The sequence below is a fragment of the Ovis canadensis genome, chromosome 9 (genome assembly GCF_042477335.2).
Source record: "Ovis canadensis isolate MfBH-ARS-UI-01 breed Bighorn chromosome 9, ARS-UI_OviCan_v2, whole genome shotgun sequence".
Classification (NCBI taxonomy): Eukaryota; Metazoa; Chordata; class Mammalia; order Artiodactyla; family Bovidae; genus Ovis; species Ovis canadensis.
This window is the reverse complement of record NC_091253.1, coordinates 38,222,016-38,239,062: the sequence shown is the minus strand read 5'-3', so window position 1 is coordinate 38,239,062 and position 17,047 is coordinate 38,222,016. Positions and strand designations below refer to the sequence as shown.

General features: G+C 43.5%; 1 protein-coding gene across 2 annotated transcripts in view; it reads right to left on the bottom strand.

Annotated features, from left to right (window-relative positions):
* Window positions 1–437: 437 nt before the first annotated feature.
* Window positions 438–17,047, bottom strand: part of WASHC5 (WASH complex subunit 5) — a 56,132-nt gene continuing 39,522 nt past the window's right edge. Inside the window, exons 20-29 of one of the 2 annotated variants that reach the window (XM_069599882.1) lie at window positions 16,523–16,647; window positions 13,731–13,893; window positions 13,223–13,325; window positions 13,055–13,134; window positions 10,783–10,886; window positions 9,454–9,583; window positions 7,908–8,004; window positions 3,631–3,784; window positions 2,711–2,798; window positions 438–853 (exon numbers count right to left, since the gene is read on the bottom strand). In XM_069599882.1, coding sequence (XP_069455983.1) covers window positions 797–853; window positions 2,711–2,798; window positions 3,631–3,784; window positions 7,908–8,004; window positions 9,454–9,583; window positions 10,783–10,886; window positions 13,055–13,134; window positions 13,223–13,325; window positions 13,731–13,893; window positions 16,523–16,647 — 1,101 coding nt within the window. In that variant the 3' untranslated portion in view covers window positions 438–796. Of the gene's footprint in view, window positions 854–2,710; window positions 2,799–3,630; window positions 3,785–7,907; window positions 8,005–9,453; window positions 9,584–9,856; window positions 10,047–10,782; window positions 10,887–13,054; window positions 13,135–13,222; window positions 13,326–13,730; window positions 13,894–16,522; window positions 16,648–17,047 lie in introns of those variants that run through there. The other variant, XM_069599883.1, reaches the window with a different exon arrangement.

Here is a 17,047-nt window from a genome sequence, read left to right as displayed (position 1 = left end):
CTCCTCTCTCAGGATAATTTTCATGCAGAAGTCGTTTCGGATTTTGGAGGAGTTAAAAGGTAATAATGGCTGTTATGAAAATAACGGTGGGGGGGTGCATTGTGGGGACTTGGGGTGGGGTTCCTCAGGGGTTGTTGAGGAAGGAGCAGCTGAAGTTGGGGAGTCCTACAGAAGGGAAGCAGGGAACCCCGAGGTATCTGGGGTTGGAAGAGGACACTGAGCCTCAGACCTGAGTCAACTTCCGTGGTCCATGGCCCATGGATGGTGTGGTCTCTACCCCTGGTTCCAGTCTTGCGCTCACCATGTGCCTGCCAGCCTGTCCCAGATGTGACCATGGGCACAACAGCGGACCTACCAGGCTCCTTTCTTACCTTCCAGGCAAGATTTTTTGCTGGGTGAATATGTTGTGTTTGAATAACAGGCAGAAAAATGACTTCGGGTACTGGCAATACTATTTTACTGAAAATCTGGAGTTGCACAAATAGGTCTTCAGAACATAAAACTAAGTGGATTTATACATAACCACTATAGTCAGCATTTATAAGAGGCAGTACAAAAATGCGTTCTGCTTCTACATGATAAAAATTGTACATAATACCATGATTTAAACAATATTAATTATATTAACTCGTTCAGTGGATACATCTTACTCAGAATGTCTGATGTTTCCCATAAGAAAGGGAAAAAATGCAGTTCTCTGAGCAGGTGGGTTTCTTTGCATTTCCAAGTTCATTTTAGTAATGGTGGGAAGATTTAAGGATAATCCTTTCATTGAAGAAGCAGAAGTCAAAAAAATTTACAGGACTGTTCTGAACTCATCAAAAATGAAATTAGGCACATGTGCTTCAGCAACCTAAAAAAATGAAAACGAAAGAGTTAACGGTGTCATAGTGTACGAAGATCAAATTCAGCAGTAGTCCCTGGTAATCTGTCCTAGACAAAAATAACGAGTGGCGTAGTTTTAAAATGAAAATGAAATGCAGAGTAACATGAATGTATTAACACATGATACCTATTATATGCTATTATATTGGTATCGTATAAAAAATTTCAAAATTTTCCATATGAAAATTAAAGAGAGGAAGACATCCTTTGGAGCAAGGTGAATCACTGGGAAATAATGAACCACTAATTGAAACCACCACCTTCTTTTTCTGGCATTTCTACCACTGATGTTTAATTTCTTGGCACTGCTGACATCTGAAGGGGTGCAGTACAGTCCCTTCCCCAGCCCTCCACTGCCCTACCCCTAGACGAGAAGACCCCCTGGCTCTTAAAGGCACTTGGATCTGCAAAAATGCACATGCCTCTCGGAAGTACTAAGACTGCTCTCAGGTCATCTCATAATCAACTAATGACCAACTCAGAAGAACAGGACATCTAGTGCTGGAAATCGGTCTTTAAAAGCAATGTTTAATTTTTTCCTGACTATAAAGTTCAGTTCAGTCGCTCAGTCCTGTCTGACTCTTTGTGACCCCATGGACTGCAGCATGCCAGGCTTCCCTGTCTATCACCAACTCCCAGAGTTTGCTCAAACTCATGTCCACTGAGTCGGTGATGCCATCCAACCATCTCATCCTCTGTCATCTCCTTCTCCTCCCGCCTTCAATCTTTCCCAGCATCAGGGTCTTTTCAAACAAGTCAGTTCTTTGCATCATGTGGCCAAAGTATTAGAGTTTCAGCTTCAGCATCAGTCCTTCCAATAAACATTCAGGAGTATTTCCTTTAGGATGGACCAGTTGGATCTCCTTGCAGTCCAAGGAACTCTCAAGAGTCTCCTCCAACACCACAGTTCAAAAGCATCAATTCTTCAGTGCTGAGCTTTCTTTATAGCCCAACTCTCACATCCATACATGACCACTGGAAAAACCATAGCTTTGACTAGACAGACCTTTGTGTCACTTGCTAATTTGAGGAAAATTAGAAAATGGAGAGGAGTATAAAAAGGAATAATATCTGATCTTAATTCCCTCAAGAAAACTAAAAGTGATTATTATTTTGTATCAAATTCTTACAATTTATACACACACATACACTTACACTTAAAACTTACACTTCAAACACCTACACTTAAAACTAGGGTCACATAACCTTGTGTCCTTTGCTGTGCTAAATTTCATGTTCTGAACATCCTTACACAGGTATCTTGGTGAACTTTTGTCATTTTTGGAAACCATGGTTGTACAACACTTCAACCATGGAGGGAACTTAGCCAAATGGGCTGCAGGAACTGGGTTACTGTGGAGATGAAGAAACAAACCACACAATCATTCGCTACCCTGGCCTCTTAAAGAATTCTCTCCTGGAGTGCCCAGCTTAACTCCTGAACAGGGTGACCTGCAGACTGGAGGAGGGCATGGCAGAGGGTGAGAAGATGAGGAGGGAAGCTGTGTTCAATCATGGCTTCTCACAAAGCACTGAACATTCGAGCCGAGCCCTGGGGCATAGCAGGGCGAGGGGCTCAGAGGTGTTCACAGGGAATGAGCTTTTGGACTTCATTCCTCATGAGTCCAGGGCCTTTCTTCAAACCATCTTCCTACAAAAAGGGCATTAATGTTTTTTGGCTGCACTGCGTGGCATGTGGAATCTTAGTCTCCCAACCAAGGATGGAACCCATGGCTCCTCCTGTGATAGAATGTGGAGTCTTAACCACTGGTTCTCCAGGGAGGTCCCAAAGGGGCATCAATAGTGTTCTTTATCTATTGCTTACCCTCCGGGGTAGCTTTGTGTATCGAACATAATCCTCCAGAAACAGAAGGGCGCCCACAACATCGGCAGGCATTTCTGGTATCTTCTGGCTGCAACACAGAACAGTCTGGATCAATGAACTGCTTTCATACGTAGACCCTTAGTCAAAATAGTGGAAGACTGAAAAAGACGACAGATGACTCTATGAAGCCAAAGAAGAGCCACATCTACAGAATCGCCTCTTGATTATTACACTGAGCCATATCTTGCTGGCCCATCTTCAGCACACAGCCTGGAGGAGGGAATCCAAACTTCTCTGAATGGTCTACATGGGTCTTTATGACATGCCCCTGCTGACCCTTTAGGGTAACAGAGAAGGAGACTCGGGACCCAGCATCCCATGCAAATACATAACTTGTTCTATCCCAGAAAAGCCGCATTTGGGGTGGAGGAGAGGAAAAACTAAAGGTTTATAAGCTTTGTATCAAGTAGGAGCTTCCGCGTTTCATGTGTTTGATTTCATACCAGGACCTCGGGCTGTGCTGACAGTGGGGTGGCTCCCTGACTCCTGCTGAAGGGTGGAGCCATCCCTGGGTAAGCAGCCCAGGGGGAGGACACGGGCTCACTGAGGTCTGGGCACAGCACCCATGATGGCAGAGGGGCAGGCCTCTACTTTCTCCCCCGTGGGGCTTGCTCACAGTGCTCATGACTCATTTACAGTGAGTGCTCCCAGGAGACTCCCAGCGACTCCTCAGCGGTGTGACGAAGGATGGGCACACCTTTAATTGCCCCAACAGGAGATGTGCCCGAGCCTGCTCACAGAGCAGGGTGAGCGGCGGGTTCCTGGCTATACTAGGGGGATACTAAGGGGGGTCTGGCGCGTGCAGTTTCCAGCCCATTCTGGAACACCGATTCCACTTTTTCCTGGTTGGCCTTCTGTACCTTACACACTGCTCCACTGTGGAGCGGATAAACTGGCCGATCAGCGCCAGGAACTGTTCCGTGTACCGGGAATGAAACTGCTTCAGCAGGGTAAGGAGCCCCAGCACCAGCGGCGGCCAGTCCACGGGGTCGGCGGGCTTTCGGCAGACCATTCCTGCAAGGACCGATAGACCACAGATTACACCACTGAGGGACGTGCTGGCCTTTTGCAGCATTCATTCAGGATGAATGTTCATGAATGTCAAGGTGCTGGGGGCCACGTGATCTCTGGCAGATGATTATCTGGAGGGAATGACAATCCAGGACTACATTTCGAATTGGATCCAGGACTAATGGAGGCTTCTAGTGGGCTGAAGGATCCAACTCCCTAAAACGGGTGCTGATTTTTATAATTACCAACATTGTTTCTTTAGGATTTTGTAATTAATGGATGCAATGGTGGAAAGTATTATAGAGAGTAGCGTTATAAGACACATATACATTACCATATGTGAAACAGACAGCCAATGGGAAGCTGCTGTATAATACAGGGAGCTCAACATGGTCCTTTGTGATAACCTAGTGGGGTGGGGAGGAGGTTCAATCAAGAGGGAGGGTCAAATGTATATTTAGGGCTGATTCATGTTGTTGTATGGCGGAAGTCAACACAATATTGTAAAGCAATTATCCTCCAATTAAAAAGAAAAAAAAAAGAGACGGATAAAATGTTACACAAGAAAAGAATGTGCCAAAGTCAGGACAGGAAAAGAAGGAACTATGTCAAGTGAGTGAGTGAGTGCCAAAGCTGGCCTTGTCACTAAGGATTTCTGCCCAAATATGGAGACCTTGACCTGCCTGAATGGCTGCTTGGGGAACAGGAGACAGAGCAGCGTTGGAAAAAAAAACCCCACAAAGTTGGAAACTTTTATTGCCAGATTTCCAGACTTACTATAAAGTTACAATAATCAAGACAGTACTGGCATAAGGATAGGTAAACAGATCAATGGAACAGACAAGAAAATACAGAAATAGTCATACCCTTAAAGGAGCAATTGGATTTCCATGGATATTCACACTATTTAATGGAGAAAGAGAAATCGTCTCAATAACTGAAGCTAAAAATAGATATCTTTATGGAGAAAAAAAATGAACCTTGAGCCCTATTTCACATAAAAAGTAATTTGAAATAGGCCACAGACCTCAATGTAAAAGCTGTAAGTACAAAGTTTCTAGGGGGAAAAAAAAAAAAGACAGTCTGTGCCCTTGGGATAGGCAAAGGTTTATTAGAGGATAGAAGGACTAATGATAAAGGAAAAAAATGGACAAATTGGATATCATCAGCAATAAACTTCTGCTCATTATGGTCACAAGTAAGGAAAATGAATAGGTAAAACATTTTGCTAGAAAAAAAAATTTATAGCATGTATATCAAAAAAAGGACTTGTATCCATAAAATAAATAACTCCTACAACTCAGTGATAGAAAAGCTATCAACTCAATTTAAAAACAGGCAAAAGACTTGAACAGACAGCAAAGAAAGATAAACAAACAAACAAAAAATATAAAGAACAGCCAAAAAGCATTTGAAAAAGTGCTCAACATCATAATCCATCAGGGAAAGGCAAGTTAAAGCTATAATGAGATACCCTGCTGCTGCTGCTGCTGCTGCTAAGTCGCTTCAGTCGTGTTCGACTCTGTGCGACCCCATAGACAGCAGCCCACCAGGCTCCCCCGTCCCTGGGATTCTCCAGGCAAGAATACTGGAGTGGGATGCCATTTCCTTCTCCAAATGAGATACCCTACATACCCATTATAATGTTTAAAAGACTGAGATGGCCAAATGATGGTAAGTTGTAAAAATGGTACAACCACTTAGGGAAAATGATTGGCAGTTGATTAGAAAGTTAATCAATCCCCACATTTGGGTTCTTGTGAAGACTGAGAGAACTTATTTAAGATGCCAAAACAAGCTATCCTGATTTACATAACCTGTTGCTGCTGCTGCTAAGTCACTTAAGTTATGTCCGACTCTGTGTGACCCCAGAGACAGCAGCCTACCAGGCTCCCCTGTCCCTGGGATTCTCCAGGCAAGAACACTGGAGTGGGTTGCCATTTCCTTTTCCAGCGCATGAGAGTGAAAAGTGAAAATGAAGTCGCTCAGTCATGTCCGAGCCTCAGCGACACCATGGACTGCAGCCTACCAGGCTCCTCCACCCATGGGATTTTCCAGGCAAGAGTACTGGAGTGGGGTGCCATTGCCTTCTCCGTTACACAATCTAGGCCTTGGCAATTCCAAATTACTCAATGCCCACTGTAAGACACTAGCTGTACTCAGAACATGGAGAGAGAATCCTTCCCAGGTAGATAGCAAAGGGGATGTTTACAACAAAGATGTCTCTGCATGGAGCACCCCAGAGATTCCTTTTTAAGAGACTGACCAAAGCAGCTGTACGCTTCTTAGATCAGTCTTGAGAACAATGCTCACAGGGTTTATATAAAAGCTTTCAGGGTATACTACATGCTGATGCTCCTTCCTCAGTCTGCTTTTTCTTTAATTTAATCCCCAACTTAACACACTGACCTGATTTATGAAAAGGACTGTAGTCAGGTATAGGAACTTTCTAAGAAACTTCACAGTTTCATTTCAAGATCTGGGAATTCTGTGGCATAGTGACATGCTTCTCATAAGCAGCTGTACAGTCAAGGAGCATGACCTTAAACACATGCAATGAAATGGTAACTAAGGATGAGACCAGTGAGCAAACAGTCTTAATGAAAACAAGGTATCTTCATGTGCTAAGAACGCCTCATTATAAAGAAGCATACCTGCTTATTTAGTCATGAGAGAGAGGTCATGGATCTCAATCTTGAGATGAACTTTTAAGTCCATCTTGGGATAGTTCTTTACACTGATTCTGACCAACATCCAGAAAGGGATTTAGCATCAGGTAAGCACTTGCTCTGTGAGAGGTACCGTCACAGGTATTTTTAAGTTCTAACTGGCCTACAAGTTTAAGTATCTTGGCCAACGTCACATAGATGGTAAGTTGTGAAGTCAGAATCCAGACACACCTTTGTTCCCTCCACCCTACAGCCAAGGCTTACTGGGTGCCGCCATGCCCTGCACTGGAGAAGGAAATGGCACCCCATTCTAGCATTCTTGCTGGCAGGATCTCATGGACAGAGGAGACTGGTGGGTCACCGTCCATGGGGCCACAAAGAGTTACACACGACTAAGGGACTGAGCTTCCCTGGTGGTTCAGCTGGTAAGAATCCGCCTGCAATGCAGGAGACATGGGTTCGATCCCTGGGTTGGGAAGATCCCCTGGAGAAGGGAATGGCAACGCCCTCCAGTCTTCTTCTTTGGAAATCCACAGACAGAGACTATTGTCCACGGGGTTGCAAAGACTCGGACACGACTGAGTGACTAACACTAAGTGACTGAGAACCATGCCCTGCATTCTGCGGCTGTGACAAATATTGTTATTGGGGCTGTGACAAATATTGTTATTGGGGCTGTGTCTGGAATAAAGGAATTTTTTTGAATGAGGAAATTAAAAACCTTAAAGAAAATCCACATCTTTATCCTAAAAAAACTTTTGAAATAGGAAGGGAAATACTTCAAAGAAGAAATACATTTTGGAATGGCTGGTTAGAAAAAGTATATGGTTACATTTATAGACAATACTTGTAAAGTAAATTAAACTCTATAGCAGACTTTAAAAAACTCTAAGTTTGGAGACAGAGGAAATACCTGGGAATCTTATAAAAAGGTTTAAGATAAAGTCAATGACACAAAAAACATTGGGTTATAATGCTTGATAGGACAAATATACTGATAGCCTTTGGTAACTATTGTTTGTATCACATATTCTCAAAACTAAAGTAACAGATATCCCAGGGTAAAGTACCAGAGGATTAGTCTCCTCTCTGTAACTATATTGTTACTCTTCATACCAAAGCTCCACAGTAAGCACATGACAGCTACTGAAAGAATAGGACATTAACCAAAAGAAGTTTCTTGCCCACCAAAATCAGCTCCTTTAAAGAAAAGAGAGAAGCAAAGGTCCCACACATTTTACAAGTTGGATAATCAACCACTGTAAATTATACTTGGTTGATATTAAATCCACTGTCTTCATGATATTTCAGAGGCCCAAGGACTTGGATTTTTATGAACATGCAATTAGTAAGAAACACCTCATATGTGACATAGCATTCTCTACCAAGGGATGTTCGGTTAGATGTTAATCTACCACCATTGTTCCTTACTATAAAGAATAAATGTCATACAGCACCTAGATTTTTGTTGTACTGAAGCTTTGGCAGCTGGGCGATCAAAAACAGAAAGTTGACCACCGGGAAGTAGGGTAAGCGCTTTGTCGTGATGTATATCTGGAAAGAGAAAACAGTTTCAAAAGGAAAGCTGCCGTTTAATTTCAGTTTGCTCTTCTGACTACTGAAAACTAGGGTGGTTCCATTAATTCGCTGCCTTCAGAGTTTTATTTAATACCACCGACCCCCTCTCCCTCCAAAAAGAGACACCTACTTGACAATCAGCCCTCTTGGGAAAGGAACAATGTTGCTTAGAGATTAGAGGTTACTCCCCCCACCTCCAATCCTCTTTTTCTCCTTCCAATCCTCTTAATGTCAGTAACAAAACGAGGGGGTTGGGGGGGCGGGGGAAGATAAGCAAGAAAGTCAAGGCCAAGCTGGAAGGAGGGCAAAGAGAGGGAAAGAGAGGGAAAGAGAAAAGAGGCAGAAAGAAAGAAGGAAGACCCCATAGCACTGCATAGCAGTGCGTAAGTAGAAAGCAAGCGCAGGTCCCATTGCCATTTCCTTTTCCCTGGGCAATGCCACAGAGCAGTCTCCTGCCCAGTTCATGAGGCAGAAAGCACAGTCAGGCCACACCCAGCCATCTCCCCTCTCCTAGTCATTCTGATTCCCTGGGAGGCAGGTGGCATCCTGGCCAGCAGCACCAACTCTGGTCAGACAGCCTGGTTCCATCGCTGGCTACTGTGGGGCCCTGGGAAGTTATCAACCTCTGAGCCTCAGGTTCCTCCCCCAACAAGGGCACATTTCATGAGGCTGCTGTGAGATTAAGTGAGAGCACCTAGTCAGGGTTAACACAGTGCTTGGCACATAATTCTTAGTAAAATGTTAGGTGCTATTTATATTCATAATCTTACCTCAAACCCAGGGGATCATACAGATTTCAGAATTTCATATTACAATAAAGATTTTAGGTAGGCAATACAGTGCAGACTATAAGCAAAGTTATCTGTATTTCTGCAAAAACATGACAATTCACAGGAGTATAAACAGCTTCAAGTCAGTCTGGGACAGGTTCTGGCACTACATGCGATCTGGCACTAACTTGTGAAAAACGCTTCCAGTTCTCAGAGGTTTATGGAGATCAGAACAGCAGAATAGAGCCTGTCTCCCCAGATTCTGACTGTGATTACTGTCAGCCAAGGAGGGAAGGGTCTTTGGGCAAGAAGGATCGATGCCACCATTTAGGAGCAGTTCAAATACCAAACCCCAGAGAAACCTAAAACTCATCTCTTACTGATACAGCACTTGCCACTCAGTTCTGACAAACACTGTTATCACTGGACTCCCACAGCCCTGAGTCAGGCAGCGGGGGCATGATCATCTTCATATTACATGCAGAGAATGGGAACCCAGAAAGGGCGGAGGATCACAAGAGCAGAGGTTCTGGGTTTGGAACCAGGGTCTTCCAGTGTCAGATGGAGCGCGGGGATCTGCTACCTGGGCCAGATGGCCTTTGGTCCCACCCTGTCTCCCACCACAGCATTATATTACATGTTAGTAATCATGAACCTTGTTCAGCGGGTTGTGGATGCCAGCTGCCTCGAGGTAGGCAGTGATTTCATATAAGAGTGTGTTATCTTCTTTGGGGTAAGGAAGCGAAGGGTCCTGATAGTGGGCTTCGATATCTGCTAGGAGTGCCCTGAATGAAGAACAACAACAACAATAGTAATAAATGTTAGAGATAAACTGAATACAGACAACAGTTAACACAAGCTATGCTATAATCTTCCAGGGATTCAGTGTCCTCATCTATGTAACAAGGGCTTGCTCCCTTCAAATTCTCAATTTCCATACCTGTGATTAGTGATAAGTGGGAAATCTGAACTTGAATTATGTTTTCTTTTAAAGTTCACCCAAATCAAATGCTTTCACCACTTAAATTTTTATGAGTTGACTGAACTAGTTTCAATACCTACTTTGTCAAAAGCACACTGACTTTGTGACCAAGAAGTGTGGATTATTTATCTTTAAGCAGGAGGCTCAAAATGAGAGCAAGCTGCTGGTCAGGTGGAGAGTGTGACTGGATGCTAGGATATGTGTCCACAGCCACGCCGGTCATCAAGGTGCTTCTAATTCCCCTCAGGAGAATCAGTGATTCAGTTCTGTGGAAAGTCAAGTGCGGATTTTGGTGACAATTGCCTTCTCAGTCTAGCAAGAATCTAGCAAACTGTCTGATGTGTATTAAGTGATCAATACATGTTGGCTGAAATGATTCCATCAAAAAAAAGAGACAATACTGAAGCGAGAGGCTTCTGAAGGTAGATTTGATTACCTATGGGAATTTATAGGCAAGCCTATAAATTCAGAGAGCGTTCTCACTCAAAAATAACTTAAAAGAGTAGATGCCTGCATGCATGCTCAGTTGCTTCATGCAACTGTCTGACTCCTTGCGACCCCAGGGACTGTAGCCCACCAGGCTTCTCTGTCCATGGGATTCTCCAGGTAAGAATACTGGAGTAGGTTGCCATGCCCTCCTCCAGAGGATCTTCCTGACCCAGGAATTGGGCCCATGTCTCCTGCCTTGCAGGTGGATTCTTTACCACTCAGCCACCCAGATACTGAATGTATAAAACAGATAACTAATGAAAACCTACTATAGAGCACAGGGAACTCTACTCAATGTTCTGTGGCGACCTAAATGGGAAAGAAATCCAAAAAAAGAGGGGATTCAGGTATGTTGTGCAGCTGATTCACTGTGCTGCACAGGAGAAGCTAACACAACACTGTAAAGCAACTATCCTCCAAAATACAAAAAAGAGTATGCACTGAAGACTGGGATGCTGACTGATGGTGAACAACCTAGGCCCAGAGGTGGCTGTTTCAAATGCCAGCACTTACTTATTGAGGTTCTCCAGAGCAGCTGCCAGGTGTTTGGAGTCAAACCGACAAGAATAATTTAATTCATTGGCGATCTGTTGTCTCAGGATCTGCATCTGCCCAACCTGTGAACAAGCAAGAGAAAGAACAGGGAAAAGCTGATGAACAAAAAGATGACAAGTTTTCATTGAAAGGTTCACAACATTCTACAGAAAAATTCAAGGATTTCCTGGACTGGTTTCATGCCTAAGACCAGCATCACTGCTGATGGAGCACAAGGGACCCTTTAAGAAATGCCTGCAGAGATCCTGTATGCCAACCTCAACCGAACCCTGAAGTCTAATACTGAACCTAAGTCTAAAAGTGAACCATTAATGTTCTTGTTGTCTGTGGATTAAAGGTATGTGTTCTGAAGCTCTATTTTTTATCTTTTAGAATAAGTTCTCATGTTCAGTCACCACTAATAAGAAGCCCTACTTTCTTTATCTGTCGTAAATTGAACTTTCTCAAGCTCTGGGGTGCCATTTCACTCTAACATTTGGTCAGTATCATTCTGCCTACATCCCTCAGGATCACAGATCATGCAATAATCAAGGTGATAAAATAACCTACATACAATCTTCCAAGAAGGCCCTTCTAACAAGGATAACCCTGAAACCAGGGGTTCTTCATGTTTTGTTGGCACTTTGGACATCTTTAGAAAGTTGGAGAAGTTTATGCATGTTGTCTCAGAATAGTTCTTTTGAATGTATGAAATAAAACATACAGGATAACAATGGAAGCCAATTGTAACAAAATGTAATTCTCAAGCAATTAAAAGAACAGATTTATTATAACTTCCTTCCCTTGTTATCCTGGCTTAGGGCAAGTCAGACCTATATAACAAGAGGCCATCTAGCAGAGCCAAAGGCTTCTATTCAATTTTAAGTTTCCAGATTAGAACAAAAACTCAATGAAATGATGAGAAATATACTGTGAATTGGGCTGAGACACCAACAACTCCTGTTTCAATGAGCAACTTACATAATTGGGAACAAGAGAACAGGACTGCTCCAAATTCTGTCAGGAGTCTAGACTTCTCCTTTGGTATCTGACACTTTTTACCATCAGTCAGTTTTCCACCAGGAAATCTACTCTTTCCTATTGTACTGTGAGTAGGCTTTCCAGGGAGACAGCCAGCTTCCTTGAACTCTGTCTTACAGCAACTGACAATGTTCTGCACCCACATAAGGGTGTTCAACAAAGGGTTACTGAATGCCTCAGGTCATCAAGTGATGAGAGGAGGATATGCAGAAGACACAAGGTGTCTCTGGAAGTCAACGCCACAGTGTAAAGGCAGACGCATGGATTCTAAAGCAACCTGGATTTCCACCCAGCAAATCACAGGCACACCTTCGAAATACTGAGTTTGGCTCCAGATCATCATAAATAAAGCAAATATTGCAATAAAGAGAGCCACATGAATTTTCTGGTTTTCCAGTGCATATAAAAGTTATGTTCACATTATACTGTAGTCTATTAAGTGTATAAAAGCATTATGCCTAAAAAATAATTTAAAAATACTTTATTGCCAAAAAAGCTAGCCATCCTTCAGAGTCGTAAGAAAGGTCACTGATCACAGATCATTGTCACAAATATAACAATAATGAAAAAAACTTGCAGTATTGCGAGAATTCCTGAAGTGTGACACAAAGTGAGCAAAAGTTGTTGGAGAAATGGTGGTGACAGTCTTGCTCAACACAGGGTTGTCACAAGCTTTCAATCTGTGCAAAATGCAATGTCTGCAAAGTGCAGGGAAGTGAAGCACAGTAAGATGACACGCATCTACAATCTCCCCATCTCACTTTCTCACTCATTTCCAAAGACACGTTCCAGTCAGTGTAAGGATAACATGTCCAGAGGAACCTGGCTTTCTAGCTTTTGTGCAGCTACCTAACTACTCTACCGGCTGAGATTAGGGCGGCAAACTGACAGCAGTTCATTAATGAACCTGTCACATAAGGACGGAGGATGACTGAGGGAGGAAAACTCCTATTTCCTTGAGTGAAAGCACCTCTTGCTAAAAGGCATTTCAGAATGAAAGTTTTCTTCAGTGAAAGAAGCATGATAAACGGGCTAATGAAAAGCACTGTCCAGAACAGCCAACGAACAGACCCATTTAGAAATAACGATAAACCCGAAATGATGTATTTTTGGTTTGATGGCCAAAGAAAGAAGAGTGGCTTTCTTGGGACAACTAAGTTACCAGAAATAACAAAAAAAAAACCCATAGCATTCTTCTCTCACAACGTACCTTCATGATAGCCTCAAGATAAGCGGTCCAAATCTTCTGGGTTTTAGCAATGGCGGAAAAGTAAATTTTATTCGAGTTTGCTGAAAGGTTAAAATATGAATTTCTATTTAGTAACTCTGGAAAGGCTACAGTGTTCTCTCGACCTCAGGCCCGTTTTAGAACACTTACCTACGATGCTTTTTAGGGGGCTGACGGCATTCATGAGGGTTTTTAAAGTCTCCTGCACAGTTCTGTCTCGCAAGATAATTTTCTGAAACATGCTGAGGAAATTCTAAAACGAGAAGGCATGATCAAAGAACCAAATATAATGAATAAAATGGAAGAAACGCTCCGAAACGCTCCAGTTAACTCAAAGGCTACACAGAACACAGACAAGCCTCATTCACACAAAGCTACAAATAAGACGATGGGGAAGACACAACTTCCGGTTCCCATCAGAAACATCCCCTGCTGGGAGGAGTTGCTGGTTTCCAAGATGAAATTCACAAAAACTGTCTACTGGTAAAAATACTATGCTGGCCAAAGAGATTCTAGTTTATTCTCAGTTCTTCTCTATTTAACAGGAATTATATAAATATGCCTGATGTCAGGATAGGAAAGCACAAAAGAAAAGCTAAACCATCTACTCCCTTCTTCCCCAGGACAGTGGCACACACACGGACACCCGAAGGCTCACCTGTAACTCTTTGACAATCATAAAGCACAGAAGCCTGTCTAACCCATTCAGACCGAAAGTCCCCAAGGTGTTTTGGATTTCTGAGAAAAGGCGGCTGCTGGTCACTTCTTGATGGGTTTTCATGTCATACCAAGTGTTGAGCTGGTCAATGTGACACGTCATTCTAAAACATAAACAAAACAAACTCAAAACCCAAAAGCAGCTCAGAATTCACCCTGAATGGATGAGGGATGCAATAGGATTAGGGGCATCGGATAGGAAGAACAATGGTTTCATGATCTGTTTTAATAACCCCTGCATCTGGGCAGCCAAGACATCTCACGGTGAATGTCCAGTGGGCCAGGAAGGTGAAATTCGGTTAAGTCACCTCTTCCTGCCCTTGCTACGTCACTAGTTTGAATGATGTGTTTCCACTGGGTTGGGTAGTTGGGTCATGTCTCAAGGACAAGGCTAGATTCAGTCACCAGGCTGGAAGACTTCGGAGCCCCATTGCCTCTCTGGAGGGTCTTCCTATAAATATCCAGAGACTGTGGATGAAACAGTGTCTTGTGCCACTTCCACTTGGGTAAGAAAGGAACTTTGAATCCTCATGCCCTCATGTCTGAGGCCATGATGACAGAGCCATTTCCTCTTTCCTTCTCGTCCTGGTCATCGACCAACGATTCCCTTTGAGACTCAGGAGTGTGACGATGGTGATGATAAAAACTTACAACATTTACTGAGGACTGCCTATGTGTCAGGCCCTGGGCCAGACCCTTCTGAATGCTCTCTCTTTATCCTCAGAATAGCGCTGTGATGTATAAGCTGTTTGACTTTCACTTTATACATGAAATAACTGAGTCTTGGACAGGCCTGATTCTACCACCACACCCACAACCACCAAGATTCTCAAATGTTCGCATGGGGACCTTAAATCAATGGTGCCAGTGTGTGCTTTCAGTTGCTTCAGTCGTGCATGGCTCTTTGAGACCCTATGGACTGCAGTCTGCCAGGGTCCTCTGTCCATAAGATTCCCAGGCAAGAATACCGGAGTGGTTGCCATGTCCTCCTCCATGGGGTCTTCCAACCCAGGGATCGAACCCCCACCTTCTGTGCCTCTTGCATTGCAGGCGGATTCTTTACCCACTGAGCCACCTGGCAAGCCCTAAGTCAATGGTAGAACATGTTTAAAAAAACAGATCTCGAGATTCCATTTCTGGAGGGTTGGATTGGGTATGTGTGGGGTAGAATCCTAGCCTCTACGTTCAACAGCCCCCACAAAATTATACGGCCCCAGTCCTCAGAGCCAATACATATCTTTACTGAAGTGAGGCTTGGGAGGGAATCAAGAGGCTCAGGAGTGAGGGCATTTTAAATTTGGAACTAGATGCAAGAGCAAGATGGCTTCCAGAGCGGCACTGTACTTTCAGGCTGCAAAGCGTCCTGCTCCCACCACTCAGTGTGGGCACTCTGTGTCACCTGAGAGGCTCCCAATTTTGATGCCATACATGACATGGAAATCCCAGGCATGCTTAATCCTGTCTGCCAGTATTAAGCTGGCACTAGGTGCGTGAGGCAGACAGGTTTCTAGGAGGGCTTCCGAGATCAACCCATGGAGACTGAGAAAGGAGAAGTCCCAAAACATTTTGGATCACTTTTTTTGGCCCGAAAGTCACAGACCAAACCCATTTCTGCCGAAGGTGACATACGGTTTGTCAAGTTTCTTAAGTTCTGACAGAAAATCAGCCTGAATGTGAAGGCAGTATAGAGAAGACATGTCATGAGGACATTTAGCTTGCACAAAGTCAACTTCACCTGCATTGCTGGACTGAGAAAGGAGAGATACCACCTTTCCCTGGGAAACCACACGGGTCATTCCACTGAGCAGGCACAGGCCCAGGGGTGAACACGAGAGCAGACAGGAGCCTGCTCTCCCCTTAGCAGGGCTTAGTACCAGCTGTTTCATCAGAGGCTCAACTGAAGAAAAATGACGACTCCGCTGGACTTACTGAGACAGACAGCATGCAGGTCCCCACTGTGGTGCCCACCTGTAGTATTCTCAGTAGCCATTTTGACTCTATGAGGTTCTCACCCATGTGACCGTATATATAATCTGTAAGTCACTGTTGCCCTTGAACGACACAGGCTTTAAGAGTTGGGCCCCAGAGTCAGAGGGCCTGGTATGTACTCTGGGGCCACCATTTATTAACTTCTGGGCAAGTGACTGAGCTTTTTTGTGCCTTGGTTACTTCGAGAAGCACAGGGGATGAATAACGGTGCCTACCCCTTTAGACTGTTGTGATGGGCAAGCAAAGGGATGTGCGTCAGGGCCCAGGAGGAGCACACAAGCTGAGTGCTCAAGAAATGCTGGGTCTTCCGCAAAAAGTGCCTAAGGGTAGGGCTGAGAAACAAGAAGGTCATCTTAGAAGTGCAAGGTGTGAGCTGGCACGTGCAAGGCCAGTGACTGCAATGGGGGAGTAGGTCATGAGTAACAGGAAAAATTTGAAATTTAAAGTTTTAATAAACCAGGTAGTCCACAGACCCAGGTAATGTTAGCTGGAAAGAAACAGAGGCATAGACTAAAATAAGAGGTGGCTGAACAGACCTTCGAATTGTTTTCATTTATGTGTCTTTGGACTGGGGTGACCTCAGTCACACTGAGGAAAACATGCAGTCCCAGCAAAAGTAAACTTAATCAACCCACGAGAAAGGCTCCAGCGATGGCAGGAACAAGGATATGATCTGAGTAGAAGTCAAGGATATGATCGTTATGTTTAGAGACTTGCTGTCCAGTGGAACTGAGGTATACCTACTTTGGGTCTGTGATTCGCAAGATTTCTCTGCAGAGTCGACCAATAAATGTTACAGACTCATCCACAGGGGTAAACTTTGGTATTGGAATATGAGTAGACTGGTACATACTTTGCCAATCTTGAATCTAGAAAAAAAAAAAAAGAACCCCAAGGACATAAATAATTAGTCCATCTTTGATAAGTTAACCTAGTTATCCTTTTCTCACATAGTTTTACAAGGATAATGTTGCATGAATAGTGAATATAAATGGCTCCTTGATTTTGAAGAAGAAATTTTAAAAACTGTAGTAACAGCCTCCCAGAAATAACATGTATAATATTTATTTAAAAAATAAATAACTGTGAAAAAGTGAGGTGATTGAGGAGAAGTAGAAAAAGACGCAGGAATTTCTTACTTTCTGTCTTACAAGTTGACAATGTAATAATAAACATCCAAAATATAGGGCTGGAAGATACACAATCTTTTGAAAATGTCACCTGAATCATGTCAGTTCCCTAATTAAAAACCTGTGAGTGACTCCTTGT